Source organism: Protobothrops mucrosquamatus, unplaced genomic scaffold, assembly GCF_001527695.2.
Source record: "Protobothrops mucrosquamatus isolate PMUCROS unplaced genomic scaffold, P.Mucros_1.0 scaffold2619, whole genome shotgun sequence".
NCBI lineage: Eukaryota > Metazoa > Chordata > Lepidosauria > Squamata > Viperidae > Protobothrops > Protobothrops mucrosquamatus.
Window position 1 is genome coordinate 49,186 of NW_015388673.1, and position 20,224 is coordinate 69,409.

The following is a 20,224-nucleotide window of genomic DNA, read 5'->3' on the forward strand; positions in this document are numbered from 1 at the left end:
TTGAAACAAACGAAGTAAGTCTTTCTGTCAGAGGAAGGGAACTATTAATATCCTTCTTTCCAGTTAAGATGCTTAAGTTTCAGTCCCACTGAAATCCCACAAATTTGTGAGGGCATCACATAGAAACTTAGGATGTGTTTGAACACATGCTATGAATCATAATATGGTTTTATCACAGCACATTTTCAGAGAACGTAAGACCATGTCTGAATGACAGGACTAGCCAGAATTTACAAAAAATCCTATCCTAGTAAAGGAGCAGTGTGCTGGCTTCTATGGTTCCTCCCATCACAGAACAAGCTCTTGCTTTAAATTATCATCTATGTAAAATTCAGATGGAGCTGTCCATGGTTAGATAACTGCACTCACTGAAAAGAGGAACTACTGCGTCCTTAGTTTCCACATCATTCCAAAAAAGCCCAAGAGCTAAAGCATAAAATATCTGTCACATACCTACTGGTTTTGCTTGGCAGCATAATTAGTTGTAGACTTTCCTATTTACTGACTAAAACACATCTTTCCTTAGCTCCAGAATTACTGCAACAACAACAAGCTTTGAAAACTGCTCTAAATGTAGAGTAAATGTATTCCAATTCCATCACTGTTTAGTAGCAACTATGTAGTAAAATGTAAACAACATTCTTCCAGGTAGAAGTACTGGTTGTGGCTGTTTAATGCATTTTTCTTTGTGTATTAGTATCCCATGTTCTTTTCCCCCCCCCCCTTTATTTTTCTTTCTAATTCTTTCTTTTTAAAGGTTTGTCTCATGTCATTCCTTCCATAAAACAGCAAAATTCTCTTCCCCTTCATGTTTATGGAGATTCTCAGTCATCCAGGTCACCCTTATCCCAAAGATAACTATCAACTATCAACAGTTCCAAGAAGGCTCCACACCCATTTGCATTACTCAGATGAGCCTCCAGGTAGCTTTAACGACTCAACTCGCTAAAAGAATGCAAATGAACAGCTGTCTGCAGGAGTATAAATCTTTCCATTCCTCCACCATCCAGTCAGAGCTGAAGAAGCTTCTTGGATGAGAAGCGAAAACAAGAAAGTCCAGTTGCCTTTATCCTGGAAGGACAAAGTGCACCTTTGGGATCTTCCCCTTCATCATCATACAAGATGGAGCATGGTGGCTCAAGTGGTTGGAACACCGGACAGGAGGTTAGCAAGCCTGTGTTTGAGACCCGAGAGTGGTTGTGGAGAGGGTTGAACTCTCGTCCTTCATTCCAGCTCCTGCCGGGGACATGAAAGGAGCCCCCAACTGGGCATGTCCAAGGCAACGGTAATGTCACCAGCTAATCCTTTCAACCCGGAAGCGCCTCAGTGCTTCTGACTCAAGTGCAAAAATAAATAAATAAAATACAAGATCTATGATGATGATAATACCAACCATCAAACTGCAAGTGGTTTTCCCTCCCTACATCCTGCAGTTTGAGAAACCCACTCCAGCACAATTTTTTTTAATTATTATTTCTCTTTCTTTATTCCCAAACAGAGTTCTCTTATGGTCCCACCTCTCATGCAGTTCACATTATCGGGGGAGAGAGTCCATCCAGAAGGGCAGGCGCAGGAATAAAATCGGGGACCCGATGAAGAAAGCAAGCAGAGGTGACTACAGGAGGATCGGTCACAGAAATTGATACCTGGGAGAAAAATAAAAGCACTTGTGAACCCCAAATCGTAAGTAAAAAATGGAGAGTTTGACAAGGTTACTGAGGTGACATTTAGTTTTGCACACTGTATTGAGCTTGATGTTTTGTACCATGTCTAGAGAATCAGGGATGGCTCTCTTGAGATAAGAGTGGATTCTTTAGGAGAAAACTGCTCAAATGAGCAAGATTTAAGATCTCTTTCCCCTTTGGATCTAACTATTTCTCTAAATCAGTGGTGGCGAACCTGTGGCATGGGTGCCAGAGGCGGCACTCGGAGCCCTTTCTGTGGGCACATGTGCGGTTGCCCCAGCCTTGCCACCACCCACGACCCCCTCCTCACCAGCAGCCACCCTGGAGGAAAGTCGCCCCCGAGCGTGGCCCACATGGAGCAGCTCAGCCAAGGACATGGCAGCCAGGCAGCATAGACAAGACTCTGCCCTCATGCCCCAACACGCACAGTTGATGCTGCGGGGCGCGGGCAGAGGGCGTGGCTGCCGTGGTGCTGCTGGGCTGCCCGGGCGATCTGCAGCGGGCCCTGGAGGCGGTGAGTGGCCCTGTGGGCAGGCAGGGTGGGGCGGAGTGGGGGCAGGGCAGGGAGTGGAGTGGGGGTGGGGCAGGGGGTGGGGCAGGAGCGGGGCCAGTTTTTGGGCACTCGGTCTCTAAAAGGTTCGCCATCACTGCTCTAAACTATTGAGGATGTCCTCTTGCACGTAATAGAGATTTAGCACAGGAGTTCAGGAAAGGTTTTCCTTAGATTTTTTTCTTCTCCTTCCATTCAATCATATCCAATTTCCAGAAACTGACTGGATAAATCCCTGCGGTTTTCTTGGCAAAGTTATCTAGCCTTGCCTTCTTCCTAGGACTTAGAGAAAGTGACTGACCCAAAGTTACTCAACTGGCTTTGTGCCTAAAATGGGACTAGAACTCACGGTCTCCCAGTTTCCAGCCTGCGCCTTAACCACTTCTCCAAGCTGCCTTTTTTCTTACATAGATAGATGTAAAAAAAAATAGAGATTTTGATGTGTCAACAGGGCAATTGAAAAGAACTGCTTCCCTTTTTCCCCTGTCCTTTTATCTGTTTAACTAATTCAACACTTCTTGCTGTTTCTTTGCTGTTTTCTGTACATACTCTTTTAGGAGGTTTTGGAGGGAGAATTATGTCATTTAACAGGAGTCACAGCGTTCTTCTACACTGTCGATTATTGAAATTCATAGGAAAAAAACATCTCATTTGAATGATGTTACACAAAAACATCAGGAAAAGCAAACCATTGGAAAGGGATTGCCTTCATGGTGGATTGCGTAAATTAACTCCTTGCCTTTGAAGCATTAAGCAGCAAGGTCCTTTGGAAGACTCAAGTAGTTTCTCAAAAGGTTTTCTCCAGCTACATGGGCAGGTGCAGATGGCTCACTTTCCATACACAATAAAGTGTTGTCAACTGTGCGTACACACACACACGCACACACAAAATCTGCAGAGAAACATCCCTTTCCAGTGTTTTGGACCAATCTATTACACAAATCCACACACTCAACAACCTGCTGTTGCCACCACCACAGATACAAAACTTTTCACATACTGTATAGGGGTTTATTATTGTCCCAGAAGGCAATTATCATCAATCAGCAGCTTCAACTTATTGGCAGACATTACAGACTGGAAGAAATCCAAGTCTTGTTAATATTTAAAAGGGGAAAAAAACATGTTATAAAGCAGCACAGAGCTTGTCATTGCAGTATGTTGTTGTTTTTGTTTTTTAAAAAATTGCTTTTTAAGACTGAGCTGTTTACTGTTTTTGCTGACCAATCTTACCAGGAGGCTGTTTCATGCGATGAACTGCTGCAATCCCTAGAGGCTGATGAACATTATAGATCATTACTGTTTGATTTCTCCCGTGCCATTTGTTTGCTCGGATGACTCGATGGGTGTATCGATCAGTCCAATATATGAAATCCTCAAATACAGTGAGAGCATGAGGATGCCGCAATATCTATTTATTTTTTTTTTAAAAAAAGGGCAAAAGTTTCCATTACCATTCAATGTCCTCGATATTGTTATCCTGAAGTAACACATTATATGGGATGGGGCCAGGTTAATTGAGGGACCGTCTCACCCCACTGGGATTGGCCCGTCCGATTCTTGCTGGCAAAGGAGGCATTCTGCTGGCCCCGATTATTCTGGCTGGAGGGCCTTCTCTGTTGTTGCTCCTACCCTCTTGCCCCCAATGTGAGGTTGGCCCTAACTGTCTTATCCTTTCATAAGGGCCTAAAGACATGGCTTTGCCAGTCAGCTTGGGGTCCCAGTGGGGGAACAGCACAATGGAAGTGGTTGATCGACTTAGAACAGATCCCATCTCTCCCCATTCCACCCCCCACCCTCTCCATGTGCCCTTAGGTTTTAATGTTTGATTTATGTTTTAATTGTATACGTATAGACATATTTTTATGCCTGTAAGAATCCAGATAATAACATAATGTGAGAAACAGTTGTGTTGGTTTATAGCATTATCCTACAATAAGATGGGCGGACAATACATTTTATAAATCAATGTGAAAATAAAGATTTCTAGACATCTTCCTAGCCTTGCTGAAATAAAGCTCAAGGAAATTTTATGGCACAACAGATGGCTTGCAACATATACAACAGCTTTGCAGCATCATTATATTTAGCCAACAAGCTGTGATCTTTTTTTTATACATGGTCCTAAATCATATAATATAATTTAGGTGCTGATTATATGCTAGCACTCAAAAGTCTGCAGTAATAAACTCGATAACTTGCTGGATTTATCCCGGAAGGACAAAGATTCCAGTTCTTTTCAATCATGAAAATTTTCTGCTTCAGCCAACAGAATATACAAAATCAGATATTAGATAATAAACATTTGAACAATCTGGTCATCCATTTCCCTATTATTATTATTATTTTTCATACCAAGTCACTTGCCACCACCTGCCGCCTGTTGTTTCCATTATAATCACAGAAATCAATGTAGTCAAGATAGGCATCCGCAAAATATAACAGTTTGTTGGGATAGTCAATGGAGAGTCCGTTAGGCCAATAGATCTTACTGCTGACAATGGCAGTTCGTAACGTGCCATCCATGCTTGCTCTTTCGATTCGGGGATTCTGACCCCAGTCTGTCCAAAACATCACATGACCACTGCAGAAAACAACAGGTTAATGGTATAAAGAGCTTCACATGCTTAGCACTATAAATCTGGATGCTCCTGATTCACATTTCACTTCTGCCAGTTCACAGCATTAGGTAAGCCATTATTTCTCAGATTTTTTTTTTATTTTTTTTTTTTATTTATATCCTGCCTTTATTATTTTTACAAACAACTCAAAGCAGTGTGCAGATCTAATACCCCTTGCTCTACCAACCCCATGAAGTGAATTGGGATCAGAGAGTCTGGCCCAAGGTCACCCAACTGGCTTTCATGACTAAGGTGGGACTAGAACTCAGCGTTTCCGGCTTTCTAACTTGGTGTCTTAACCACTGGACCAAACTTTATCTGCAATATGGGAATAATAATGCTGCTGCAACAGATTGGACTACAGAACTTGACAATCAGTGAAACATGCTCTGCTTGTATAAGACACTGCTTTACAATGGAGTAGATTTAAGGTGGCCATGTGGTATAAATGGACCTTCTAGTTCTCAAATTAGATGTGATTTTGTAATTTGCTATCATTAACTGAGCTTTGCACTAGGTCAGGGGTAGGCAACCTTGGCTCTTTTATGACTCGTGGACTTCAACTCCCAGAATTCCTGAGCCAGCTGTGCTGGCTCAGGAATTCTGGGAGTTGAAGTCCATGAGTCATAAAAGAGCCAAGGTTGCCTACCCCTACACTAGGTTTTTGCTACAACTCAGAAGTCAACTGGTGGCATACGAATCCACTCAGATGTTTCATGAAATTATGATATGCAACCAAGTGATTTGGCAACGTGAATGCCTACAATAATGTAATATCAATTTTAAAGTTTTTTTGTTTCATAATTATTTGCTATAACACCGACTCCAAAGAGTCTTTCTTATTGCACGTCACTGCAAAATACATGACAACAATTAGAAGATAATGTATGCTTAAAGCCAATGTTTAAAAAACTTTATATTACAGTCAACTTTTTTTTTTTTAACTTACTCAGTTCTGGGATCTAAGACTAGCCCTCTTGGGTTTGTCACATTTTCACTGATCAGAACAGTCCTATGGCTTCCATCAAGTCTGGAGACTTCAATTGTTTCCAAGGTATAGTCTGTCCAGTAAAGATTGCGGCCTATCCAATCCACTGCGATGCTTTCTGTAACTGTGACACCACTGTCAAATACCTGTACAAAGTCATGGAAAACCATTGTATTGGCATCCTTGTAACCTTTTATTATTGAAAAGGACTAAAGTTAGTTTACATTTTATAAAAGAAGAGAACATGTATTATTTATCTCCTCCTCCACGGCAAGACTAACTAAAGTGAAATTCTCTAATCTCTCTAAAATTATCAATTCACTGGGGAGAAAATATTAATTCTTACTCTAAAATAAACATTTATGAACAAAATCAACATATTTTTCAGGAAACAGGGTTCCCTTACTAATCCTATCTCCTCTGCAGTGTGTGCTTCACTGGCTCTAATCTTCCTATGTGTATTTATTTACAAAGGAATATGCATCAGAACCTGGATGCACATAGAGCTCCATAAAATTTGGACATACAATCACTGTCTTAATTCAGCAAGAGACTTACTACTTTTCTATCTGTTCCATTCTGGTAAGCACTCCAAATCTTGTCCTGGCTGATATCAGACCAAAAGATTCTTTCAGTCACTGAATCAAAATCAAGAGCTACAATGTTCCTTCCATCTCGAATCAAAGAAAAAATGCGCTGAGACTGGGAAGTTATGTTATTAACGACAATTTGGTTACGGCTTGCCACCATCAAGAGAAGGTTCCCAGATTCTGCAAAAACAGGCAATTAAAAACAAACCTTTAACTATCAACATCTAGAGGACATTCCATTTCAAAAAGGCATACACATTTAATACACAGTATATGCATTAAATACACAGTATTTAATACACAGTATTAGAAAAGGCATGATTTCATGATGGTATAGGGAGGGCTAAATACACAGTCTCCGTGCCAATAATCTCAGGTTTAATCCTGGCACTTCCAAGCTGAGCTGTGACATCTAAAGAGCTGCCAATCATTGGATTGAGCTAGATGGGTTAATAGGCCAACTCAGTCTAGTCAGTCTCTTGTGTTCTACAATAGACTATGTAAATGTTTTGCTCATGACAGAAATGGAGGTTATATTGTGCAGACATTCCTTTAGTTAAGTCAGGGGTCTTCAAACTTGGCCCGTTTATGATTTGTGGACTTCAACTCCCAGAATTCCTAGGCCAGTGTGCCTAGTTGAGGAATTCTGGGAGTTGAAGTCCACAAGTCATAAAAGGGCCAAGTTTGAAGACCCCTGAGTTAAACAATTGTTCTATGCCACCTGAGCCAAAAAGCCTTCAGGTCCCATTGTACGTATGATTCCCTGAAGCAAAAATACTTACTTACATATGACACTGATTGTGTTAATTTTAGCAACTGGACATCTCAACATCTCAAACATATCTTTAAATAATTATCCATGTACTCAACACGTAATAACTTCTGATGTAATCAAATTTGTAAAGGTAACTGCAATTATAATCTGCCATGAATATGCTAATGCTAATAGACTATATTCAAATGAGTGGACAATATTTAAGCCTCTCACCTGGCAAAGAATAGCCAGGATATGATTATGCCTTTGTGTCTGTTCCTATCACCTTATATCCCTCACCTGTTACTTTGCATGTCTTCCCATTGGATTCTAAGATGTAACCTTCATCACAGTAACACCTAAATGATCCCCTTTCATTGTGGCAGTGTTGGCTACAAAATCCGGGAGAGTCGCATTCATTAATGTCTTCACAGGTTTTCGAATCGTTGGCAAGCTGGTAGCCAAAAGGGCAAGAACACTGAGCACCAAAAGGGCCTTGAATGCATCCATGTGTGCAGCCTGCATTATTATCCAAGCAGGTCTCCTGGTCTGTAAATCAATTGGAGAGAATGCTATCAACATAGGTCACCTACCTGTGATTCATGAGATGAGTTTTTCAAACCACCATCCTATGGCCCCCACCGCATGTTACTGATGCACACATTTAAGACTGACACTGCGTCCCATGTGATCATGAAACAGGGGTGAGCCTTTAGTAGATAGAACATTCTATAATGGTAATTGTGCAGCCTTTCTCTAGAGCTGGAGCTAGATGGGAGCTCCCACTTTATCCTGCCTTGTAGGAACCCCTCTTCCCTCTGTAGCCAAGACAATACAGTATCTTGCCGTGACCCATATCTTTATGCTTTGCCACTTCCCTGCGCAGTGACTGTCTTTTTCTGTTTTGTTTGGTTTCTTTTTCTTTTCCTCACTGCAAAAAAGCAATGTGGCAAAGGAAAAACAGTCAAGGTGACTGATAACTGGTGTTTTCCCCAGTCAGAGGGTGCTCAGCTCTATTTAATGCCCTTTGGCCTTAATAACAGCAAAACAAAACAGTTTTTAAACCATTCTAAACAGAGAAGGCAAGTTACTCTCCCCTCACATTCTAACACAAAAAGGAGATGAGTTAATCACAAAATTAGCGGTTACAGTAATTCTAGGCCTAATTACACAACCACATACGCCAAAAGAAAACAGCATTTAAGATTGGGGTTTTTAAAAGTAAAAGTCAAGAAGTCATTCTACAACAGAAGTGAATACCAAGAAACCTTGGATAATTTTAGCTCCCTTTTGCCTCTCCTTAGCTTATGTGACCATGGCTAGAATATGAAGGGTGGGCTGCAGCATTCTCTACTTTACATGAAAGTGGGGTCCCCAGACTTGTTTAGTAGTGGGCATCTTTTGAATGTTTAAGACACCTTATGGACTAGTCACAAAGAGAGCATTGAGCATAAGGCAAACTGGTATCTTGTATCCCCTATTCCCTTTAGCAATACTTTCTATTTCTTCAGAGTCCTTTACCTTTGCTTCCTATTTTTTGGGCAGGGCTCATATTGGAGAAGAAGGAGAGATCGAAAGACAGCCTTCCCAACAAAGCATGGACTACCTATAACTGTAATATTCTTAGAATCCCTTTGGGATATAATGAAGCCTCACAAGTGAAGATGGGACCTTCAACAGCCCCAAAGGTGCTTTCAAAAAGGCGAATGGACCTTATTTTTCTTGAAACCTTTCACTTCTCACCCAAGAAATTTCTTCAGCTCTAACTAATTGGTGAGGAATGGAAAGGATTTATACTGTTTGCAGTCAGCCAGTCATTAACATCTTCAAGAAAAATCAAGGAAGTCTAGTTGCCTTTTTGAAAGCACCTTTGGGACAGCCATAACCTGGATGGCTGAGAACGTCCACAGACATCGACCTTCAACAGCACTCTGTTTTCTCATTTACTTAGAAGAATTTAAATTTAATCAAGGAATATAAAGTGGCATATAGAGCTTGACAGAAGCCATGGGATATATCTGGGCACTCATGGATTAAGGCCATTAAGACAAAATGACCTCAGAAGTTCAGTCTTTGGGCTTGAAAATGGAGGAAGCTTCTCCTTCCAATGCAGAATGTAGTCTAGCTTCATAGCCGAGTTTTGCAGTTTGGGGATAGAAAGCTGGTTTGAGACTTCTAAATGACAGATTTGATTGAAGCTGTCCTTATCAGACATGCAGTGTTAACTGACTTACTCTTTCTTTCAGGAAAAGGCAACATTTTTACAGCGGGGGACCCTTTTGTTTACAGACCTTCAAAACCACAGCCCTATTCATTAATACCGGGATGCCTCCTAAATGAAAAGAAGATCATATGCTCTCCCCTCCCACTTCTTCCAAATATTGGGGTGCTTGGCATATGAGAACAACCTACATTTGGAATGAAACAACTGGTTTCCTATACATACATAGAAACAGATTAAAATTTGTAGAGGCATCTCTGGATCATAGGAATGTTTGGCTCCCAGACTGATAAGATTTCAACATGTGGTTTAATAAATGACCATATGCAAGCTCCTTCTTCAAGGGCAGCAAGACACACAAATTTAAAGGTTCACAGAATGGCACTCAGAGGAAATAAGGAAAATTCCATCCTAATGTACTTTGGAATATATTGATTGCAGATGGGAAATGATTCAGTTGCTGGAATTCTTAGAAAGCCATCCCATTCTTCTTAATAAATAACTGTGCTTTAAGAAAGGAGATGCCAAAGAACGTGACATACAAGGAGGATGAGTTGACTTTTACCTGAAAAAGGTGATTGGCTGAGTTAATAAGGAATATTATGGCTGAACAAGAAGTGGGTCCTTTCCCACTGCAATAACCACCTAATGAATAGTCAGAGAATGGGGAACACAAGTAAACCATTTTACTATGCTCATGTCTTGCTTGAGGTTTACTTAAGGGCATCTAATAGGTCAAGGAAGAAACAAAAAGCTCGCTTTGGTGAGCTGTTGCTCTGATCTAGTAGATTTCTTACACTCAAATATCAGTTCTGAAAAAAACAATCTCAATCATAGCAAATGTTCCTGTTTTTGTAAACAACCTTTCATTTAAAACATGTAATCCAAATCTATCAAGCTGTGAATCTAATATGATTTAGTATCATACCTGGCTGAGGCTCATCTGAGATTGTGCATTGATTGGTTAGAAAAAGGAAGGAAGGAAAGAAAGAAAGAAGTTAGAATTAAGTTTAAATCAACATTGTCAGTAATCAGTACCAATGCTACTTCTGCCCCTTGCAATTTTTGAGATTAAAATCAGATAAAAGTTAGAAATATTAAGGGAAATATTAAAGATTGGTTTAAATTTAGTTTAAATTGAAAGCAAGTACTGATTAAGTCCCAATCTTAAATTATAAACATAGCATTTTTAAAGAAATGAGTAGTAAAGCCTGAAGCGAAACATATTAAAAGTTTAAAATCACCTAAATAAAAACCACATTCATAAAAACTCAAACATGGATGTTTTCATTTGTAGCAAATTAGCAACTTAATAGATAGCCCAAAATAGCCACTAATAATGCTATTTCCAGCAATCAGAAAACTATATGCAATATTTTTTATTTCAATATGATGTAGTCATGAAGACTGTTGAGCTGAAACCAGGGAAATCTGGATTCAAATCCCCACTAAACTATACAATTCAGCAGATCCTTTGGGCCAGTCCCCTTCTCTCAGCTTCCTCTGCCTCATGCATTTAGTGTGAGAATAAAAATGAGGAATGACCTCAACATTTTTATCATTATAATCCCAGTCCTCTTCTGAGGTCAGAACTGCATACGATATAGTTTTCGTTTTGCATTTTTACCATAAGCCTATGAATGATGAAGCAATGATATTTAAGTGACTTTGTCAGATATGTTTTTGAAGGCTTTCTTTGAACTGTACATTAAAAATATACTTACTGCACAGGGGTGATTCATCAGCTCCATTAGGGCAATCAGCAAGATTGTCACATACTTTACTGAGATTTACACATATACTGTGACCTGGGCATTGCCACTGCCAGCTGGGGCACCGGAAAGGCTGGGTTGGACAGTCCCTCTCATCACTCCTATCCCGGCAATCATTGTCACCATCACAGATCCAAGCTTGAAAGATGCAGTTTCCATTATCACAGCGGAAAAGAGAAGGAGGACAGGTCCTTGGTGGACATCTGTGATGTTCATCAGAGCCATCCACACAATCAGGGTGACCATCACATTCCCAATTAGCTGGGATACAGTTGCCATCTGATTGACACTGGAATTCAGTCTGGTGGCACATTCCAGGAGGTCTTGTAGCTGGAAGTCACATTAAAGATGCAGAGATTTTTTTTCCTTGTTGTACAGTATTAGTCAACCACCCTTCATCCTCAGCAAACAAGTCAAAGGTAACCAGACAATCAAGAATAAATATAATTCTTGTTCTTTAAGAATAACTAAAGCGACACTGCTGACAAAGTAATCTGCCTATTGATCCCATCAAGGCAAAAAGCAAACAACAAATCATGTGGTTTACCTGGAAGTAGTAACAGCAAGGCTCATTTACACATGTTGTGAAGAAAATATTATGTGTATGTGGGCGGGCAGAAGGGTAATTTCAACAAGTAGCATTTAGAAAATCTTTGTATGACTAGAACTCTCCAAAGAATTTAAGTCTGTTTTTAAATATATAACTTATCCAATAATTTACTGGTAAAGTCATTCCATGGTATAGTACAGGGCTGCATCCAACTGGATAAGAAAGGATCTTTCAACCCTTTTGAACAGGTGTGGAGACCATACAAAGAGGTTTCAGAGAAAAAGACAAATTATAGTTTATTGTTTTTATGCTTGTAGATCTCTCTCTCTCTCTCTCTCTCTCTCTCTCTCTCTCTCTCTCTCTCTCTTTCTCTCTCAGTATGTATGTGTGTGTGTTGCTTGTAGGTCTCACTCTCTCACTCACTCACTCACTCTTTCTCTCTGTGTGTGTGAGTGTGTATGTGTTGCTTGTAGGTCTCTCTCTCTCAGTATGTATGTGTGTGTGTTGCTTGTAGTCTCTCTCTCTCACTCACTCTCTCTTTCTGAGTGTGTATGTGTTGCTTGAAGGTCTGTGTGTGTGTGTATGTGTGTGTGAATGTGTGTGTGTGTGTTGCTTGTAGGTCTCTCTCTCTCACTTACTCACTCTCTCTCACTCTCTCATTTGCTGTGTGTGTATGTATGTGTGTATCTGCATGTGCATGTGTCTGCATTCTGAAATCAATATCCAAAAGACTTTAATTACTGGGCAGATAAACAAGCAGTATCCTTTGAATGGCACTTGATGATTAATTATTTCTTATATGAATTACTGATTTATTTATTTTTTAAAAAAAGAAAATGCATGTGGAGAAGGGCATTCTTCAGAGACAGGATCTTTCTACTTGAGAAAGTTTATATGGGTGCAATGTGCAGCAAGAGATGTCATACTTTTGGGGAAGATGTAACCTAATATTTTTACTACAATTTTAAGAAAGAAATGCCTGCATATATTAAAATGCACATGGGCAGAATAGGATCATTTACTATATTGAAATAATGATTATGCTTTATAATAGTTAATTATTTTTATTTACTCAACTATATTTCTCTACTATTGTCATTATTGTCTATGGAGTTAATCTTTATTTTTAGACCTAGAATCTAATGTGCATACCATTTAAATTGATGGGGAAAATTCACATAAGGCATTGTATCTGAATTATACTCGTTTCTAAAACTATAAATATATTTCCCAGAAGATGCATAACTATTAATCCCTTGTCATGCCGTCACTAAGAAAATTACATTAGGGTGCATAAATATCAGGTATTGTCGACATTTCGTCTTAGCTGGAGCAGGTGTTTCCAACCCTTTTTCTTAAAGTTCACTTCATTAATAATACGGAAATGGATTTGTTTATACTTACGACAACCAGCCTCATCAGAATGATCGTTGCAGTCAAAAACACCATCGCACCGGTAATAGTTCCTAATACATTGGTTTCCACTTGCACACTTAAACTCAGTAGAACTACAGTTGTAGACTACAGTAAAATAGAAAAGGGCCATAAGAATTTTAAGCAAGTTGTTATTAGTCATACTACGGAGTGAGAACACAATAGGAAATAGCACAACGAAATCTCTCTCTCTTTCTTTCTTTGTATCTGAAGGAAGAAGCTACATAGTTGGATCACTGCCTCTGAAGTTCAAGAGCTTCTAAAGAGCTCTCACACATATTGAGAAACTCTGTGGGTAATTTCATTACAGTGTCAGAGCAATCTAACCATACAACGTACAAACTTTATCTTCAGAGCATCTAATGATCCCAAAATCTTTTAACTAGACTGGAGGGAAATGAATTATATCCAGTTTCAGATATATTGGAAAAATTAGGAAAACTCTGAGCACCACTTTTCAATCTTTATGACATCAAAAAAGGACACAATAAATTTTCTGACTTTGGAGAGTAAAGCATTGCAGCAACAATAAAAACCATGGTTGCTGGCATATCTTTTTAAGATTGCAGACTTAATATATCTAAACACTGCAGGGTCAAGGGAGGACAGCATGGAGAAGTCCCAGTGTCTAAACAAGTATTTCTTCTTATTTAACATTTAGTTTTACCTGCTAACTTCTTATAAGTTTATTGTTCATACCAATAATGCTGAATCAGCATAACTTGAAAAAAAATAGAGTAAAATCGATCTGATACTTAACTGCAATCATGTTCATCTGCTCCATCCACACAATCCTGATCTCCATCACAAACATAAGATGCATCAATGCACCTGTGATCAGGACACTGAAACTGACCGAATTCACATGCATCTGTGAAGGCTATAAACACATTTTTTTAAAAAAAAAAGGTCCAATTTAATACAATGTCTTTCATGCATGCACTCACAGACACCCACAAATATATACACAATTATCACTTTTTCCCAAATGTTCCAGAGAAAAATTAGGAAAACCTCCACTTGTTTTAAGACCTACAGCTCCTTAAAGCACTGGCCATAGGCCATACAGTATAGCTAAGAATTCTAAGACTTACAATGCAAACACATCCACAAGGCTACAGCTTATGGAGTCCACCTCTTTCTTATACTTACTGCAGTTCTTTTCATCTGACCCATCGCCACAATCATTATCGGTATCACAAAGCCAGATTTTGGGAATGCATTTGCTGTTATCACAAGTGAACAAGGTTGTGGGACATGATGTTGGGCCCTGTGTAGGGCACTGAAGTTCATCACTCCTGTCCAGGCAGTCATTATGCTTATCACATCGCCACCGAATGGGAATGCACTGGCCATTTCTACAGGTGAAGGCTGATGTAGCACAAGAATTGTCTGAATAAAAAAAAGAAAATATGGAGAGCTTTCTACAATATGCTCTGACTCCACACAGAACTACTAATGATTATTTCCACCATTATTAAAGAAGAAAACAATCCATTAAATCTCCTTGGATTATATGAAGACCACTTCATAAGCCTACCACAAATTTCTACGTAAAGATTATAGATATCTATGTGTCATGGTGTTGCCCAAAATCACCAGGATTATCTATGTGTGCATCATTTTGTAAACTACAACTTTTGTGATGAAACACATCTCTGGCATGCAAAGGGATTCAACATATGCATTAAACTGTATAAAACTGGTATTATTGTTGTTGTTGTTGTTGTTGTTGTTGTTGTTGTTATTATTATTATTATTATTATTATTATTATTATTATTATTATTATTATTAACTGCTAATGTTATGAGATAAAAAAAAATCTGGAATCCATAAAATTTTGCTGAACATATAATAGCCAGGGGTCTATTCTGGAAGAAACTTGAATTTCAGAAATATTTCAAACAATTATGCCCTTTTAAAGCTTGTGGACTAATACTTAGAATTTATAGCACAAACTTGAGGAAATGCAGGATAGAAATGTTTGATGTAAGTAACATCAAGCTAAAATTTCATTCAATAAAATACAATAGTTTTAAAATGTGACATCACTGAGAAATGTCTATAAGACATTAATCTCTGGTCATAAACTCAAGTCCCAGAATTTATCATCATGTCCAAACTCCTCTCATTATTCTTACTTATCAGAACCTTTGCTCTGAAACTTTCTTAAAGCTGCGTTTTTGTTCATTCTAAGAGCAAACATCATCAAAAGCTGAACTAAAAGGACTGTAAAATCCTACTCAAGCACATTCAACTGAAAAGTTTAATCTTAAAAACAATTTACAAATATTTTTGCATGTCTCTAGTTCTCTATACTTTAAGTTTTATGTAACCAAAACATTTACTTTCAAATGAAGATTAAAACCAAGAACAAGAAACTGTAAATCAGTTCTGATATAATGTAACTTTATGAATCCACATTAGAATGTTTCATACAATATATTCCTCCAGTCTTGGGCTGACCAGATGTGTTGGATTGCAGCTTCCATAATTTCTTACTGTGTGACCAAATGCCGTGTCAGCAGGAAATAATGTCAGCTGAAGTCCAGCCCATCCAGAAGACAATAGAGAATACTCTTAGAGACAAAGTATTTAAATGGCATATATCACTACTCATGAGTTAGATCTGTCACAATTTTTCACCTTTGCACCCTTATAATTCTCATCACACTATGTTAGAAGGTGGGCGTTTGATAAACAATTGTTTTCATCATTTGTTTATATACTCAACAATATCAATGCTTTCAGACATGGATCCTTATCACATTTTTTGAACAATATCATTTTTGGATCTATAAGTGACACTTACTTAAGGATCCACAGTTTTGTTCATCAGTATTGTCATGGCAGTCATCCACACCATCACACTGATAGAACCTGGGTACGCATCGTCCATTGCCGCAAGAAAAGGAGTAAGACCCACACTGTAAAGTGGGGGGTTCGTTGGATGGATCTTCCATGCAGGTGATCTGATTGGAACTCAGCTTCATCCCATAAGGGCAGCCACAAACCCTCTGAAAATTGGGGACTGGGAAACAGAAGTGGCTGCAGTCCCCGTTAGGGTTTGTTGCTCTGTTGCAGTAGTTGGAGCCTGCAAAAATACCATGAAAAATAAATATCCAAATATGAAAGATCAGAGAAACAATTTATTTGTTATGGACTGTTGGTAAATTATGAATTATTTTTTCAGCTACACACACACACATACCCCCCACCCCCCACACACATACACATACATACATACATTTCTTACTGGAGAATAAAGTAAGCAGTGTATGGGAAAAAATGAAAGTATAACCCAGTGGTGGCGAATCTATGGCACACGTGCCAGAGGCGGCACTCAGAGCCCTCTGTCTGGGCACGCACGCTGTTGCCTCAGCAGAGTTTGCCAGAGTAGCGAGTACGTGGCGTTTGGAAGCGACAGGGCAGGAAGTGAGTGAGCAAGCGGCATTGGCCCCCCGGGGATGTCCAGGAGATGGTGAGGGACTGGCCCTGGCCACGCTCACCCAGTCTGCCATGATCACTGCAGCCACACCCACCCAGTGGACCACGCCCCCGAGGGCACCAAATGCTGATGCAGCCCTGGCACTTTGCGATAAATAAGTGGGTTTTGGGTTGCAGTTTGGGCACTCGGTTTCTAAAAGGTTCACCATCACTGGTATAACCCAATCAAAAGTAAAGGCCTTTGAGGTTCACTGATTTCAAAGAGAGGTTGATATACATTCTTAAGTAGACTATGCCACGCACACTTATGTATTATTATGTACATTAATTGGAGAGAAAACTTCACCACACATAGTCAGACTTTCTAATGGGCCATTAGATTGTTTTACTCTCTGCCATTGAAATTACTGGTCTCATGTTAAAAAACTAAAGCAGAAACTCATTATTAGCCTTTTTGTGGAATCAATAATTTATTTATGCTTAAAGATATAAATGTAATGGCTAAAATAAAATCAAGCTTTTTCTGCTTCTAGGTTCTAGACCTAGAAGCAAGAAGTAACTAGGGTTGCCAGGTCTGCTTCCAAAAAATAGCGGACAAGCGGGGGGGGGGGGGTTAAGTAGTAAAAAAAGTAGACTGTACAGCTTTAGATTACGTACCATTTCATCATAAAGCTTTTGAATAAAAAAATGTCCACTATTTTGTGGAAAAAAATAGTGAACATAATGTGAAAAAAGTGGACTGTCCACTCAAATAGTGGACACCTGGCAACCCNACTCTTAGAGACAAAGTATTTAAATGGCATATATCACTACTCATGAGTTAGATCTGTCACAATTTTTCACCTTTGCACCCTTATAATTCTCATCACACTATGTTAGAAGGTGGGCGTTTGATAAACAATTGTTTTCATCATTTGTTTATATACTCAACAATATCAATGCTTTCAGACATGGATCCTTATCACATTTTTTTGAACAATATCATTTTTGGAGCTATAAGTGACACTTACTTAAGGATCCACAGTTTTGTTCATCAGTATTGTCATGGCAGTCATCCACACCATCACACTGATAGAACCTGGGTACGCATCGTCCATTGCCGCAAGAAAAGGAGTAAGACCCACACTGTAAAGTGGGGGGTTCGTTGGATGGATCTTCCACGCAGGTGATCTGATTGGAACTCAGCTTCATCCCATAAGGGCAGCCACAAACCCTCTGAAAATTGGGGACTGGGAAACAGAAGTGGCTGCAGTCCCCGTTAGGGTTTGTTGCTCTGTTGCAGTAGTTGGAGCCTGCAAAAATACCATGAAAAATAAATATCCAAATATGAAAGATCAGAGAAACAATTTATTTGTTATGGACTGTTGGTAAATTATGAATTATTTTTTCAGCTACACACACACACATACCCCCCACCCCCCACACACATACACATACATACATACATACATACATACATACATACATACATACATACATACATTTCTTACTGGAGAATAAAGTAAGCAGTGTATGAGAAAAAATGAAAGTATAACCCAGTGGTGGCGAATCTATGGCACACGTGCCAGAAGCGGCACTCAGAGCCCTCTGTCTGGGCACGCACGCTGTTGCCTCAGCAGAGTTTGCCAGAGTAGCGAGTACGTGGCGTTTGGAAGAGACAGGGCAGGAAGTGAGTGAGCAAGCGGCATTGGCCCCCCGGGGATGTCCCGGAGATGGCGAGGGACTGGCCCTGGCCACGCTCACCCAGTCTGCCATGATCACTGCAGCCACACCCACCCAGTGGACCACGCCCCCCTGAGGGCACCAAATGCTGATGCAGCCCTGGCACTTTGCGATAAATAAGTGGGTTTTGGGTTGCAGTTTGGGCACTCGGTCTCTAAAAGATTCACCATCACTGGTATAACCCAATCAAAAGTAAAGGCCCTTGAGGTTCACTGATTTCAAAGAGAGGTTGATATACATGCTTAAGGAGACTATGCCAGCACACTTATGTATTATTATGTACATTAATTGGAGAGAAAGCTTCACCACACATAGTCAGACTTTCTAATGGGCCGTTAGATTGTTTTACTCTCTGTCATTGAAATTACTGGTCTCATGTTAAAAAACTAAAGCAGAAACTCATTATTAGCCTTTTTGTGGAATCAATAATTTATTTATGCTTAAAGATATAAATGTAATGGCTAAAATAAAATCAAGCTTTTTCTGCTTCTAGGTTCTAGACCTAGAAGCAAGAAGTAACTCTATTGGCCCTCAAAATTCATATCATTTCTCCAACAATTAAAAAAAACACACCAAGATCTGTTTCATTCCTCTATATTATTAGCCTTTGTTTGGTTCTATTTTTGAGTAGTAGCATCTGTACTAAATTGGATAGTCATCATTGAATATGATTTTTTGCTTTATTAATAGCTCTACTGGTGAGCTCACTGTTTACAAATTAATATTAACAACTGCCTATGGCAATAAATACCAAGTTTTACCAAGGTTAAAATGTAGCAAGGTTGACTGTCTCAGAATTAAGAACACACAATTCCTGACCTGTCTAAAAAACGTAGCTAAAACTTATATACCCCCGAACATAATTTTGCAAACAGTTGAACTGTAATATGCAATCACGTTATCAAAAAGGATACAGGTAGTCCTCAACTTACAAGAGTTTGTTTAGTGACCATTCAAAATTACAACGGCACTGAAAAAAGTGACTTATGACCGTTTTTCACAGTTACAGCCTTTGCAACATCCTCATGATCATGTGATCAAAATTCAGATGCTTGGCAACTGGTTCATACTTACGACCATTGCTATGTTCCCAGGTCATACGATCTCCTTTTGTGACCTTCTGATAAGCAAAGTCAATAAGGAAGCCAGATTAACAACCGAGTTAACTGCAGTGATTCACTTAACAACTGTGGCAAGAAAAGCTGTAAAATGGGACAAAGCTCACTTAACAAATGTCTCCCTTAACAAAATAGATTTTGGACTCAATTGTGGTCCTAAGTCGAGGACTACCTGTACTTTCATACTTACAGATGTATACATGTACACTTACTTATTTTGTGTGAATAAATAAGCCTACCTATTTGAGAGTGAGCATTGTAAGCTTTCACATGCATGATATTATTGATTCCTCTCCTGATAACCACCATTTCTCCTCCATCAGACTTTCGAACTCGAACTATTCCACCAAGCCTCCAATCTGTAAAGTAGGCATAGGCTGCAACCCACAACAAAACAAAAAACTTATTACTATTCTGCTTGAAGGACAGAATTACCAATTTGTTTAAGGAAGGAAAACTAGGAACAGCCAACTTCTGCATGGCCAGAGTGATTTTCCTTTAGACTGTTTTTTTCAGCCACCTGGGCTGCGGTGGAAAAATAGGAATATTTTATCCCCCTAGAAGTGGGATTTTTTTTTGTACCCAGTGTTATTATCCTCCTTTGGCACCTGAGAAGAGGAAAGGCTCTACTTGGCTTCCCATTAGTTTCACAAGGAAATGAAAACTTGAATGTATTCTTTACATTATGCTAGAGACGTAAAAGAAATTTGGTGACAGATCTTTTTTCAGTGAAAGGACAGGACGCATCAAAACCAAACTGTGGCTCAAAAC

General features: G+C 39.3%; 1 protein-coding gene across 1 annotated transcript in view; it reads right to left on the reverse strand.

Annotated features, from left to right (window-relative positions):
* Window positions 1-20,224, reverse strand: part of LOC107296057 (low-density lipoprotein receptor-related protein 2-like) — a gene marked incomplete at its 5' end in the record, with an annotated part of 105,657 nt that overhangs the window by 48,197 nt on the left and 37,236 nt on the right. The window contains 13 exon segments of the mRNA XM_015825399.1: window positions 1,518-1,646; window positions 3,469-3,646; window positions 4,591-4,819; window positions 5,806-5,990; window positions 6,403-6,614; window positions 7,489-7,737; window positions 10,338-10,352; window positions 11,134-11,511; window positions 13,136-13,252; window positions 13,926-14,045; window positions 14,318-14,557; window positions 17,624-17,905; window positions 19,693-19,830. Coding sequence (XP_015680885.1) covers window positions 1,518-1,646; window positions 3,469-3,646; window positions 4,591-4,819; window positions 5,806-5,990; window positions 6,403-6,614; window positions 7,489-7,737; window positions 10,338-10,352; window positions 11,134-11,511; window positions 13,136-13,252; window positions 13,926-14,045; window positions 14,318-14,557; window positions 17,624-17,905; window positions 19,693-19,830 — 2,472 coding nt within the window.